Source organism: Hylaeus anthracinus, unplaced genomic scaffold, assembly GCF_026225885.1.
Source record: "Hylaeus anthracinus isolate JK02 unplaced genomic scaffold, UHH_iyHylAnth1.0_haploid 11981, whole genome shotgun sequence".
Lineage (NCBI taxonomy): Eukaryota > Metazoa > Arthropoda > Insecta > Hymenoptera > Colletidae > Hylaeus > Hylaeus anthracinus.
In genome coordinates, this window is record NW_026534329.1 from 10,006,730 (window position 1) to 10,021,316 (window position 14,587).

The window sequence follows — 14,587 nt, forward strand, 5'->3', positions numbered from 1 at the left end:
TTGTATCGTCTATTGGTTGTTTCTCTAATATCAGAGAAGTATGACTACTTAAAATTTTCTTTAACTCCTCATCTCCTTCTTGAATATGGAGGAGTTCTTCTGCACTGATCACGGTTGGCAGGCTAATTACGTCCAATCGTGACAGTGCGTCTGCTACTTGGTTTTCCTTTCCTGGAATGTATTAGATATTCGTAGAAAATTGTCCTATAAAATCCAATTGTCTGGCTTGCCTAGGTGACGCTTTGTCTAGGTTCTGTTGGAAGGCATAGCTTAATGGTTTGTGGTCTGTTGATATTGAAAAATGTTTCCCTTCTAACATATGTCCAAAATATTTTATTGCTGTATAAATGGCTGTTAACTCTCTATCATAAGTACTGTAACGTTTTTGTTGCATAGAAAATTTGTTGGAAAAAAATCCGATTGGCTGCCAAAATTTTCCATTTCTCTGTTGTAGCACTGCTCCCTTTGCTATATCCGAGGCGTCGGTAACTTGTGAAATTTCGGCATTTTCTGCCGGGTGTGCTAAAAGCGAGGCGTCGATTAACGATTTCTTACATTCTATAAATGCTTTTTCTGCCTCTGAATTCCATTTTATTGGAGTTTTATCTTTTCTTTTTGCATTTTCCAAATACTTGTGGAGAGGTGCATGTATCTCGGCTGCGTTTTTTACGAATTTTCTATAAAAATTGACTATTCCTAAGAACCGGCGCATCTCGCTCACGTTTCCTGGTTTTTTACATTCCATTATAGCGGTTACCTTTTCCAGTAAGGGTCTGGTTCCCATTCTATCTATTTGGTAACCCAGATAATTTACCTTCTCTGCACCGAAAACGCATTTTGCGACATTTATTGACAAGCCATACTTTTGAAGTCTCTGGAATACTTGGCTTCAAATGTTCCTGGTGTTCCTCCTCATTTAAGGAAGCTACCAATATGTCATCTATACAACATGAGGCGAAATCTAAACCCAAAAGAACTTGATTCATGAATCTCTGGCAATGCACGAAAGTAGCTAGTACTCCAGCAAAATGCATTCATTGCGAAGGAAACCATCCGGCGAATTATACAGGTTGCCCAGTCTACAAAGAAATCTATAAGAAGAAGTTCCCCAGGCCTAGAACTAAGGATAATCTTACCTCGACTCCAACAACCAATACGGTGAGAAGCAATCAAAGCAACATAATTCCTTCTGTTACTTATACCCAGGCGGTCCAAGGAAACCAAAACAAAAGAAATTCATATGGGAACACCTTGGTAAACCATGATACTGATACACAAATCACAGACAACTTCAGTAGGCTGGAGAAACTTATCGAGAAACAAACAGAACAAATAAACAATTTACTATTATTACTAACAATCATCATAAATAAACTGATGTTTAATGCTAACCAATGATGCCAGTACGTATTGCTCTTTGGAATGCCAACGGGTTAGTTCAACATAAAAATTATCATTACCATTAGAAAAACTAATTAATTAGAATCAGTTCGGATTTAGGAAACAACATACAACAACGGAGCAAGTTCATCTTTTAGTACACAACATCAGTCAGGATTTGGAAAAGAAAAAGTATTGCTCTGCATTATTCTTGGACATCAAACAAGCTTTTGATAAGGTGTGGCATACTGGTCTGCTATACAAGCTTAAACGGATTTTACCGTACCCGTATTTCCTGATTATGCAGTCATATTTAAATAACAGACAATTCAAAGTACGACTATTAAACGTAATAACTTCGCCCTTTCCTATCGAAGCTGGTGTACCTCAAGGTAGTGTCTTCGGACCGTTGTTATATTCCATAAATACGGCTGATTTACCTATTACAGATAAGATAATTACAGCTACATTTGCTGACGATACAGCTCTTCTTTCATCCCATGAAGATCCTCGAACAGCTTCTGCGACTCTTCAGGAACATATCTGCAATATTGAAAAATGGCTCCACAGATGGCGTATTGTCGTAAACGAAAGTAAATCATCGCATGTTACTTTCACTCTACGTAGATCCACATCCCCCCCCCCCCATAAAAATATATAATACCGAGATCCCGCACAAAGACTCAGTTAAATATCTAGGGTTGTTGTTGGACAAAAGATTAACGTGGAAACAACATATCAAAGCCAAATGCTCCTACCTCAAAGGAAGAGTTAAAAAATTCTACTGGCCCCTACGATCGAATCTAAGAATGGAAAGTAAACTCATCCTATACAATAAGCCCATATGGACTTATGGGATACAGTTATGGGGCACTGCGAACAACTCTAACATCGAGATCTTGCAAAGATTCTAATCTAAAGTACTAAGACTAATCTCTAATGCACCCTGGTATGTTACCAATGAAGTAATTCATCGTGATTTAAAGATGCCCATAGTAAAAGAAGAAATATCAAGATACAGCATCCGCTATAGCTCACGCCTCACTAGTCATCCGAATCCTCTTGTCACCCAACTCAAAGACACCGCAACTCACGCACGTAGATTGAAAAGATATTACCCGCTGGAACTCGCCAATAGATTTAATTAACTAAATATAGACTCACATATTGTAATCACGCTAAATACATACATAGTTAACTCTAGAATGTAGTAACTGAAAGTTACAAACCATGCCACTGTAACATGCTAACCTAATTGCTTACAATTCTCTATGAGAATTGATTGTAATTACTTAATAAATAAATAAATAAATAAATAAATAAAAAAAAATGAATATCTGGAACGTTTGATGAACGAATTCATAGAGGCCGAAAGGCGTGATTATCGCTGTTTTTGATGCGTCTTCTTCGGCAATAGGAATTTGATGATATCCCCTGGTCAGATCTAACGTACTGAATATCCTGGTGCCATTAAGCTGATGGTTTCCAAAGCCGTGTGATACAGGATATTTATCAGGCACCGTTAAACTGTTGAGTCACCTATAATCTCCACATAATCGTCACCCTTCAGGCTTTTTGGGCACCGTATGCAAAGGGCTGGCCTATTCTCCACATGAAGGTCTACAAATACCCTGTTCAACGAGGTATTTAATTTCCTCCTTCGCTGCCTTTAATTTTTTAAGAGGCAGTCTTCGGGCACGTTCTGCAACTGATCTACGAGCGGTGACTATATGTTGTCTGATTGATAATGAATGTAAGGGTAATTGATGTCTCTGTACCGGCCTAGTTATATCTATTAGGTTGGAAAGAAAGTTCGTAGCGTTTTCTAGCAGGTGGCGTTGGAAGCGTGTGTCAGTTCGATGTTTGTTTAAAACAAAAGACTTCCATACATATTATAAAAGGTTATGGTTCAACGCGTCTCTCTGTGCAAGTAATTTTTGTATTAATCAATTTTACAATTACGTAATAGAAGTGTAAATATGGAGGAATATAAGGTGCACTTCCGTCATTTGATGGCTTTTTATTTTCGAAAGCGAAAGAACTCTACAGAAACACCACGGAAGATTTCTGCCGTTTATGGGGATGGTTCTGTTGCTGAAAGTACCATGGGAAAATGGTTTTCTCGCTTCAGAAGTGGCAATTTTTATTTGGAAGACCGAGAACGTTCTGGTAGTCCTTTAGTTGCTGATAACGATTTAATCAGAACACTAGTGGAAAATAATCCACGGCAAACAACACGACATCGCAGAGATAGCCTACATATCCACACGACCGTTGTGAATCGTTTAAAGGCCCTCGGATTCGTAAGTCGTTACGATGTCTGGGTGCCGCACGACCTGACGGAGAAAAACATAATGGATCGCATTTCCATAAGCGATTCACTCCTGAAGCGAAATGAAAATGATCCATTCTTAAGACGGCTAATAACGGGTGATTAAAAAATGGGTCCTCTATAACAATGTGCAGCGAAAGAGATTATGGAGAAAACAAAATGAAGTAGCATTAACGACTGCAAAAGACGGTCTTCACCCAAAAAAAGTCATACTATGCATTTTGTGGGATTGGAAAGGTGTTCTATACTACGAACTGCTTCCGCATAGCAGAACGATAAATTACGATACATACTGTGCCCAACTGGACCGTTTGAAGACAGCCATTTACGAAAAACGACCGGAATTAGCAAATCGAAAAGGTATCGTGTTCCAACATGACAACGCCAGATCGCACGTCTCGATACATTCCAGACAGAAGTTGTTGTAGCTTGGGTGGGATGTTCTTCCCCATCCGCCATATTCACCTGATCTGGCACCATCAGATTTCCACCTATTTCGATCCCTACAAAATTTTCTAAATGAAACAAAGATCAACTCCATAGAAGCTTGCAAAAGTCATGTGGACCAGTTTATCGTCCAGAAAGAGGACACTTTCTGGAAGAATGGAAACTTCAAACTACCATATAGATGGCAAAAAAGTAATAGAACAAAGTGGCAAATACATTGTAGAATAATATTATGTGGAAGAATATAAATGTTGCCTTAAAGTTTTGCTTAAAAAACGCTACGAACTTTCTTTCCAACCCAATAGAAATTTTCTTAAAAGGTTAAAATATCTATTGTTGTTTGTAATCGTTGAAATGGTCGGTTGATTGGACTTCGATATTTGTCCTTCTGCGGATAATGAAGTTGTATTGTCAAGTAGTCTGCGGTTTCGCATATCGACTAGCAACCCATATTTCTCCAACATGTCAGCTCCGATTATTGGTTGTTTGACTATGGCAACCACAAATTCCCATTTAAATGAACGGCGTAGTCCGATTGTTCCGGATAGAACTCGAGTATCGGCAGAATTTAGGCTCCTTTGTAATCGTGTGCCGTTAGGTCGTGTTAAGGGGATAGACACGGGTAATGCAGCGAGGTGACATTACCGGCAAAACTGGGCGTAAAAAGGGCTCCGTGATTTTTCGCTTTTCGTCTTTATATTAGCATATTTTAGGCTGAATGAGGGCTCATTCGAAGGAGGAAGCTTGAATACCTCCGGGGCTGGTCATAATTCAACGAGATCTTTTTAATATCTAATAATATGAGTGTTCAAAGTAAAGAAAGAATACGATAAAATACATCTGCAGAATCCAAGTATTTGTAAGTCACTATAAGAGTTTTGTGACTCACACGATGACCAGCCCCGAATGTATTGAACCTTTCTCTTTCAAATGACCCCTCATTCAGCCCAAAATATGCTAATATAAGGACATTCTGGCATAACAGCGTCTATCCTTTCCTCACGCTGCGCTGTTGCCATTTTACTGAAGTCGAAATATTCTTACATTTGCCGACGTCGACAGAGCATAGGAACAGACATCGGAAAAAGAGTAAAAGAAAACATTTACAAGCCTAGTATCATAACCAATTGTCATAACAATATCGTGTTTGGTCTCATTTTAATCAGGAAAACCTCACCAATATGTTAGTGAAATTTGTATTAAAAAAAAATTAACAATAAAAAAAGTTAGTTTGTCGCATTATTGTTTCACAGATTTGTAGGCACTTAAATTTTGTACGATCACCTCGACTCTCACAAGGAATGATTTTTAGGTATCCGCCTCCAATTGTTTTCATTTTTGGATATGTTTTAAAGGAGCGAAAAATAAAATATACGTATTTTTATATTTTCGCCTGTTTCATATTTAGGAGGTTAAACGACCCCCTAAAGTTTCAGCTGCAATAGGCTATCTCCGAAATTATCATAAATAAAAAAAAATTTTTTAAGTAAAAGTTTCATGTTTGCCTCTTACATTTTTGCGCATTAATATTATACGTACACCCCCGCTCATAAATATGTGGACACGTACTACTTTCAATGAATAATTAATGTACATCGTAAATTATTACTATTTCTATGCAGAAAAATCTGCTGTAATACCGTCCAGCCAAATCGGAAAGGTCACCGATTTGTCGTGTCTACCCCCTTAATATTCTTCCTCGAGCGACGCGAAGAACGAAGGGCCAACAATAGTTTATGACATGCTCGCGAAATATGTCGCTTTCGGTTGTAGCTGATTACCAATATCAAGCCAGTCAATATCAAGCCAGATGTGACCGTTTCGAGGTCTTTAAAATTCTGCATGGTTCCGAGGCTCGACGGCCGGCCATGCCATAAATTCGGAAAAACCCACGAGCGCGTTGGGCCTTCCGTGTGTTACCAGGCGACCACCTACCCCTAGTTTCGAGGCCGCGGGGGAAGACACCGCGACCGAGGTGAGCGTGGAACGAAAGGTGCCCTGATTGGGCCTTGTTCCTAAGATCGGGCCCCAGTCGGCGCACCCCTTGAGCTCCAAGGGGTGGCAACAAAGACGAGAAAGGGGCATTGCGAGGTGTCGTTGGTCGTCACTTGCGAGACGAATTCAATTCTGAGTGGGACAGTCGTCCGATAAGGGAGTTCTCATTCGGATGAGAATCCCATGTTGCGAGTCTTCGGACATTTCGATTTTTATCCCTCGAATAATAAAGTTCGGTGTCTTGGCGTAAACCAAATATGTAACTTTCCTTCGACACCCCTTTTTGGTCTGAACACCGATATTTAGCGTAATTATCCTGGTCCCATATGTGTTTATTTCTGTACCGTTTGCGGCGAAAAGTTTATATTCCAATGGTGTGGCTCTTCTATTTGCCATTTTTACCGGTAGTACGGATATATCTGCTCTCGTATCTACTAAAAAACGTAGGCCAGTAATTCTATCGGTAACTATCAACCGGCGGCTATTTGAATGACCGTCCCCTGCCGCCTCGATTTTGGGCGACCACTTTACTTTTCCGCCCCTTTCCACGTACAAGGCTTCTCGCAGCGGAATGCTTTTTCGCGCAATCGTCTATGGAAATAACAGAGACCTCCTTCGTTGTTCGGACTCTGTGACCGGGATCGGTTTCTTCCTCGCCATGAAGTATTTCTCCCGTCAGCCTTCTACGGAATGACACCATCTGCGCCATTTGGTTGGAAAGCGCGTCTATTTGACGTTGCGTATCCAACGCACCTCCCAATCTGTAAGCGCACTTATTGACTGATGTGTTTTTACTGTTATCTCACTCACCTTAGCCAAAATATCAAAAATTGCCCGATAGGTACGCATTTCTGGGCTCCGTGGCGATCTGAGTGATCTGAGATTCATTTTGCTCCATGAGCCTATCAGCAAAATCCGCCTGCTTCTCTATCTCCATTCCTTCTGTCACTGTTAAAAGCTCTTGGACTCTTCGTGGTAGACGTTGTTTCCAAAGCGTCTGCAATATTCTTTCTGAAACGTCTGAGCCAGAAGTAAGTCGCTTCATCTTCCTCAGGAGCTCCGAGGGCTTCCTTCTGTTCAATTCTAAATCAGTGAGCAGCTTCTGCGTCTGCTTTGTCACCGACTCAGAGAAACGATTAATTAATAAATTCTTTAATGCCTCATATCTGTTCTCTGCTGGAGGGTAGTCTAGGAAATCTGTTATTGTTGCTAATATTTGGTGATTCAAATGCCGTAATACAGTTTGGTATTTCGTAATATCTGATGTAATTCTACTTAATACAAATTCACTCTCCAGTTGAGTGAACCAAACCTTTGGGTTTTTAGTCCAGAATTTATTGATTCGCACGCCGTTGCACTCACTTATTTCTCGTCTGGGTTTTTTGGGCGTAACAAAAGTGTCTTTTTCTTCCTCACCTGCACTTCCCTGATTTGTCGGGCTGTTAGCAGTTGACATTTTTTTTAATTTCAGAGGAAAAAAGCACGTGTTCCGATGTAGCGCTTATTCGCAGCATCGGGATCACCAGTTGTGGCGTTCTCGAATGTGCCAAACACCACGCCACAAGAATCTTTCGACTCTGTATAACTTCTCGGATAATAAATGAGAGGAAAATCTTTTTATAACAATAACACTTTATTCTAAATCGTATTTGTACTTTTTAATATCTGAACAGGTCAGAACACGTTTTTTCTAGTTACTTTTATATCTTAATCCAGAAACGCCAGATGCTGCTGTCATGAAATTGACTGTAGCGGAAATACACACGAGGGATAAGGAAGAGTTCTGTGGAAATTCGCGGGTATAAATAAAAACTCTTATTTATCCGCTTACGTATGCGTCTATTCTCTATGAATACTCTTTCGCTTCTGGGATAGCGCGTCCTTTTTAAGCTTCGCAGAAGCGCGCCTAACGTAAGGCTTACCAACTATTATGTACAAAGAATTACAACTAGTGACTAAAGATACTTAACCTAACTAAAACTAGATGGCGCTTGCTATTTACACTCGTGGGGTTCGTGCTCTGTAATGAAACTTTCCCACAAGAATGTAATCATGCCAATCTAGATTCCCATGACAACTCTTTTACTTAGGATACTATTTGGAAGGGTGCGATACACAATAATATTCGACTCCTTTTTTTGCGATAAATTTTTTTTTATTCTTTTTAGGTTATTAGTATACTACTTTTCCGTGGCGCTTCGATCGCGTTCCTAACCGCCACACACTTATGGGGAATGCACGTTGTGTATAGGCACATCACATCGAAATAATTTTTACGCGTGTTTGTTTTCTTTTTAAAACCAATAACGATTTATTAACAATAATAACTTTTAACAGTGCTCTGAAACTGGTTGTCGCTTTTCCGGAGGTTTTTTACTTTGTGTCATGTGAAGTGCGTCCCTCTGCTTAACACGGCTTCTTCGAGAATCTCTCGCTTGCGCTTGGTTGAACCCAATGGCGTGCTGCCATTGGCTCTTTAGTTCCTCTAGGGAATGTTTTCCCCTACAGCACTCCCCTCTGAGTGACTTGGGCACCGAGTTGCGAAATTCCAAACAGATTTTCTCTTCTTCTTCTTTGGACCAGGATAAGTCCTCGACGCCCATCTGTCCTGGTTTGTGCTAGGCTGTGAAGCCTTTTCTGTAGAAGCTGAAGTCCCTGGCTCCTCGTCAGCTGGTGTATTGGCCGGCTCCGACACTGGAGATGCAGCTACTTCCGTAAAAGCTGGTTTTAGCCGGTTCACATTTACATTAACCAACTTTCCAACTATGCTGATAGTGAATGTATGGTCCGAAATGCGTTTCTCTACTACGTAAGGACCCTGATACGGAGGTTCCAATGGCTTCCTTACTCTGTTGACCTTAAAAAATACGTGTGTACAATCATACAAATTTTTATGCACAAATACCTTCCTTCTATCATGGTGCGCCGTTAGAGTTGAGCGCACCTTACGGATGTGCTCTCTAAATTTTTCAACAAAAATTTTCGGATCTGGAGCCATGTCTTTATCCAAGAAAAATTTTCCTGGAATTCTCAAGGTAGTACCATATACTAATTCCGCTGCCGTTGCACCAATGTCTTTCTTCACGCTGGTTCGAAGACCGAGAAGGACGGTGGGAAGTATATCAAGCCATTCATTATTATTGTGGCACATTAGGGATGCCTTCAATGACCTATGCCAGCGCTCAACCATCCCCTTTACCGCAGGATGATAGGTCGTAGCGTGCGTCTTCTGACATCCTACCAAATGAGCCAATGATTTGAAGAGCATTGACCCAAATTGGCTGCCTTGATGGGTAGTTACTACTGCTGGAGCTTCAAATCTTGCTATCCAAGCAGCGTAAAAGACTCCGGCTACCGTATCTGCCGTTATATCCTTAATGGGTACAGCTTCCGGCCAGCGTGCGAACCTGTCAATGGTGCAAAACCTCTTGATGGTGACAGTTGACCAACTACACTACCGGACAAACAAACCGGAACGATTTTTCAAATGCTCATAACTATGAGAGTTTTCAACCGATTTCGGTGAAACTTCGTGAGGAATAGTCTTCAAGTGTCTTCTGGGTGTGTGCAAAGTTGCATTGGCGAGGGTTGACGCGAAGGGGTTAATTCACCCCCCTAAAGGGGAAGGTGTAGAAAAACGCCTCTTTGAAACAGGCCAGGGATGACGGAAGGAGTTGAAAAATTCGAAAAAACCTTTGGGGCGACCCTCCTTGATGCCCTCTACAAAATTCACCTCTTGAAATCCCTCTCGGACAAACCCACCCCCCACAACCTCCCACCCCCTCTAAAATCCACAATTTTTGGACGACGGTCTCGATTTTGGGCTCAATGCATTCTCTGGACCCCCCTGATCGAGAAAATGGTATCACCCTATAGGGACCCTGTGGAGGGTGGAACAGCTCGCAAATTTTCAACCCCCTTCATAAGGGAGCACTTCCACACATCGGAGGACGATGAAATTCGCCATGTTTGTTCTTGATACGTTAAAGATGAATGCCGAAAATGTCCTATTTCGAAAACTGCCCCCAGAGCTGAAGGGAGGGGGGCAGAGGTAGGGGTGATCCACCCCAAAGTGTAAGAGTTGGAACGATGTTTTGTTGCGTGGAACACATGTGGTACGTCTAAGGTACGGTCCAAGGACTCAAATCTGCTCCGATTTGACAATGAAAGCGTGATTCAAAAAATCTGATTTTTGGGGGTTCTGTTAATAAAGCATTCGCGCGTCAGAATCCGCGAACAGCGTTGACGTGGGGTTACTCGTTCACCCTGCAGATGGGTCTAAAGTTGGAAGCGAGTTTTTAAAAAAATCGACATTTTCGTATTTTATTGCCATTCACGCGAAAAAAAGACATCAAAACTGTATCGCCCCAATGCCTTGGACACTTCAAAAGTGCTCCTCACGCAGTTTCATTTCAATCGGTTGAAAACTCCCATAGTTACGACGGTTTGAAAAAGTGTCCCGTTAATTGTTGGTAGTAGTGTATTATTAATCAAGTAAAAAAGATTTCTGGCTAATTTTGGTAACTGAACTAAGTTAATGTTGTTATACCTTGTATCTATTTGTTACTGAACCAGGTGCAGCAATTATTTCCGCATTTTCCGCGCAACCTAATTGTAGAAGACCTCAGGATGACAAGATCAGTTGAATGGACCGTTGAGAACATTCTTGATGGAGTATTGATACCACCTCATCATTTAATCGAAGAATCGCATTTGGAATCCGTCCCGCAGATCCATACGAATCCTGAGATTAGTGTTTCCTTGAATACCCCTTCAATGCCGTCATCCTCCGATCCAAGGTTTGACATTCCTATTGCTGACAGGTAATCTTATTTCTTTATTATCTATTTCTACTAAATTTACTTTACCAAATATGCGAAAGTATTTCTAATAAAAAATTAAAACAGTGTATTTTGCACCAACGCGCGACTTAACTTACTTAGATCAACATGTTTAATATTACAAGTTCAACAGAACTCGCATTTTTTTATAAATTTACGTCCGCGTAAGTTCATCTTGTATAATCCTTAATAAAATATGTTAGACTTACGATGCCCTTTCAGAGGGGACACACAAGTGCAAAGGATTAACACTGAAATAGAACTACATACAAATTTTCATAACAAATTATTGCAGCGGCGAAGAGCCTTCCAACCTAGGAGGACGATTTTCTAAATCTTCAACCGAAAGAGAGCTCATCCTTCAACGTCGCAAAGAGCACATGATACTCGGTGCTAGGAGGAGATACTTCGAGAAACGTCGAAAAAAGCATGAAACTGAACAACAACGTGTCTCTAACGCCACTTCTTAAAATAGGAAAAACAGAGAAATACATGTTGATACAAAGTTTGATTTTTCGTGCTTCGTAGCAGCTATCTTTTTCGAAGTGTTTATACGACTGATTTTCTTTGGTAACGCGTCCATTGGCGTCTACTTATTTTTGTTCACCTTACAAGTCTTGCTTACTCTTAGTTTTGAGAAAACCACATTTCCTTATTCAGTGTGTTTGTTCCTAAAATTTTTTTAACAATTTTAATTATTATTACACTTAAGAAAAATAATATTTAGAGGCACAGATTTTTATTTGTTTCTTTCCTTAGTTTCCATAGACATTTTTGTTTCGCATTGTCATAAATATTTGTCGTTTTAAGTTTAATTTCACCACATCTAAAAATCCATTCATTTGGAAGTTGTATGCTTTTTTTCTTGAGAAAAATACTTTCCTTAAGAATACACGTTTTTTTAATCTTAAGTAAAATTAACTTAAAGTATTAACTGTTTAATTCTTTAGCTTTAGTAAGAAAAATTTAACTTAAAAGTATTACTCGCTTAATTATTTTTTTATTCTGTATTTATTCATGTAATTGTTAAGTGCTATAACGATTTCGAAACTTTTAATTTTTTTCCAATAAATTTTCACAGGATTCTTTATATTGTATTTTTTTTTTAATACGTCTTTGGGAAATTTAATTTCGTATTATAAGAAAATAACCTTTCGCTAAAATTATTATTTTTTAGATTCTAAGAAAAGTTACTTAGAATTTTCGATTACATTTTCTTAAGAGAAATATTTTTCTTGGGAATCATAATGTAATTCCAGTTTTAGGTTATTTTTTTTAGAATCTTCATTTTCTGTTCATAAGAAAATGAATTTTCTTAAAAATAGAAAAAAGTGATTTTAACGTATACTATCGATTGGTTGTGAATTATATACTCATCGGTGGATTAGAGGACTGATAAAGATAAGAATGTACTGTCAAAGGTAATATTTCTTTTTTTTTTCATATTCTATTTCATATAAGTAAGAAATAAAAACATATAGCGTTTTTACTAGTGAATGATTACTATAATTTTGTTATTAATTTTATTATAATATTTTATGTTTGATTTTAGAGATAATACAAGTAATCGTAAGTAAATATTTACATTGTTCGAGAAAATTATATTTAAAACACATATGTTTGCAAATAAAATATTGTTTATTAGGGTATAAAAAATAAAAATTTGTGTTTTCTTTTTGCAATAGAATTACATTTTTTTATCAATTCTACGAGCATATTTTCCTAGCAGCATTTTATTTTTTTTGGAAAACACTATTTTAAATTGTATCTGAATGTTATCGAAATACAAATTCAGGAAACATTTCACATATAAAAAAACACTCTGAGTAGAATATGTGAAATCAATAATTTCTTTGGCGAAGTATTTTTATTTAAATTCCCATTAATATATTCTATTATAAATATATACAATGAAAAAAACCTTGTACTGCTCACAACGAATAAAGATTATACGAATGAATTGTTCGAGTGCCATGAAAATAATGTAAATTATGAAAATATTCGAATGATATGTCACAACAATTTGTATATGTTGTATTTTGCTGAAAATCGTTCTGTTTTTTAAGCGCTCATTCGGCAACAAATCATGCGTCATTTAAAAATTACACGGACATTTTATTCTCAAATTTGAATATTAAGTAGTTTGAAATTTCTCCTAAAGCTTACGGTATGAAAATGATGAGTACGCATCTTCTAATCAGTTTTAACATATTTTAAACAAAAATTTAAAACATACACAGGGTGTGGCTGAACGGGTGGTACAGCCCAATAGAGGGTGATACTACATGTAAAAATAAGTTGAAAAAAAGGAATAACATTTTTTCGTTTGACGCTTCGTTTTCGAGAAAAACGAGTTTGACAATTCTATTCAGTACGCGTGCACTGGACCGTCTCCCCAAGTCATTGTTCGCTGCAAGTTTCCTTACGTTTTTTCTTCCACCATGCGACTTTCCTCTACTTTTAGTCTGTTTCGATCAGTCAAGCTGAGACAATGTCTACTTGTAGCAACCGTGAATACGTCGAAATGATAAAAGCATTAGGAGCTTGTTCGAAATGTAACAGCAGCAGCTGAATATTATAGGCAACAATTTTTAAATCTCAGAAACAAATGAGAATTCTCTTCAATTGAAGAAAAAAATAATAAATGATTTTAATTATATAAAGTATCCAAGTTCATTAGCGTCAGTTCATGACTCACTAATAAGGCGAGCAATGATATGCACGCGACAACAAGGACAGCACTTTGAACATTTTATTCAATAATGTTATGTAACGTTAGAAACGTTAATAAAATTAATAAATGTATTGTCCATAAATAACCATTTCTTATTTATAGTACATATCTAAACCTAAAGGCGGTATAGTACACGCGTACTGGATAGAATTTTCAAACTTGATTTTCTCGAAAAGGAAGCGTCAAACGAAAAAATGTTACCCCTTTTTTTAGACTTATTTTTACATGTAGTGTCACTCCCTGCTCGGTTGCACCACCCGTTCGCCAACGCTCTGTATACAGAGTGTCTACGTATAAGTTCGGATATAGGCAGGGTGTCAATTCTACAAGAAATTTCCAACAAAAAATTACTGTTACACATTTTCTTTGTGTAGACTTATTTTCGAGTATTTTCACTTTTAATTTTTTTTCCTGTGTTTTCGACTTGACACTCTTTAAACGGCCATAACTCCACCAAATTACTGCGCAAACTTAAAACTAGGTATACCATTCGAAAGAGCGTTCAATTTCCCATCTCTCTGATGCAAAACGAAAATTTATTACATAGATTTAACAAGTGAAAAATTAGGTAAATCTTTACATTGTGACAATTTCAAAAAATTTGACTTTTTCTCTATTTATTTTTCGGTTTCAATACATAGTTGTTTGGCGAGCATTCCCCGGGAAAAACTTCCTCGAAGTCTCAGGTTTTGAATGGTATTGTCAAAAAAAATGATACGGTGGTATTTTAGGGAGAAAATGACGTTTGAATGCAGAAAAGCGTACGTTTTTAGGTGAAAATCGACATTTTTCAACAAAAATCGACTTTTCACTTAAAAATTAGCTTAACATCGGGTTTGATGTATTTTTTGGTGACAC

The 14,587-nt window shown here is 38.2% G+C and overlaps 3 protein-coding genes across 3 annotated transcripts; 1 reads left to right on the top strand and 2 right to left on the bottom strand.

Annotated features, from left to right (window-relative positions):
* Window positions 1-3,359: 3,359 nt before the first annotated feature.
* On the top strand, window positions 3,360-3,818 carry LOC128885606 (histone-lysine N-methyltransferase SETMAR-like). The gene has a single exon (XM_054139704.1). The coding sequence runs from the start codon at window positions 3,360-3,362 to the stop codon at window positions 3,816-3,818; it is 459 nt and encodes a 152-aa protein (XP_053995679.1).
* A 3,159-nt stretch (window positions 3,819-6,977) lies between these two features.
* LOC128885607 (uncharacterized) lies at window positions 6,978-7,610 on the bottom strand. Its single transcript, XM_054139705.1, has one exon. It carries the CDS (start codon window positions 7,608-7,610, stop codon window positions 6,978-6,980), a length of 633 nt encoding a protein of 210 aa, XP_053995680.1.
* A 1,029-nt stretch (window positions 7,611-8,639) lies between these two features.
* Window positions 8,640-9,422, bottom strand: LOC128885608 (uncharacterized). Its single transcript, XM_054139707.1, has 2 exons — window positions 9,060-9,422; window positions 8,640-9,011 (listed from the first exon to the last, which is right to left on the bottom strand). The coding sequence occupies exons 1-2, from the start codon at window positions 9,420-9,422 to the stop codon at window positions 8,640-8,642; spliced, it is 735 nt and encodes a 244-aa protein (XP_053995682.1).
* Window positions 9,423-14,587: the final 5,165 nt, after the last annotated feature.

Coding starts and splice junctions, on each gene's coding strand:
- LOC128885606 (XM_054139704.1), top strand. CDS start 3,360: ATGGAGGAATATAAGGTGCACTTCCGTCATTTGATGGCTTTTTATTTT.
- LOC128885607 (XM_054139705.1), bottom strand. CDS start 7,610: ATGTCAACTGCTAACAGCCCGACAAATCAGGGAAGTGCAGGTGAGGAA.
- LOC128885608 (XM_054139707.1), bottom strand. CDS start 9,422: ATGCTCTTCAAATCATTGGCTCATTTGGTAGGATGTCAGAAGACGCAC. Junction 9,012..9,059: donor CGCACCATGATAGAAGGAAG/GTATTTGTGCAT, acceptor GTATTTTTTAAG/GTCAACAGAGTAAGGAAGCC.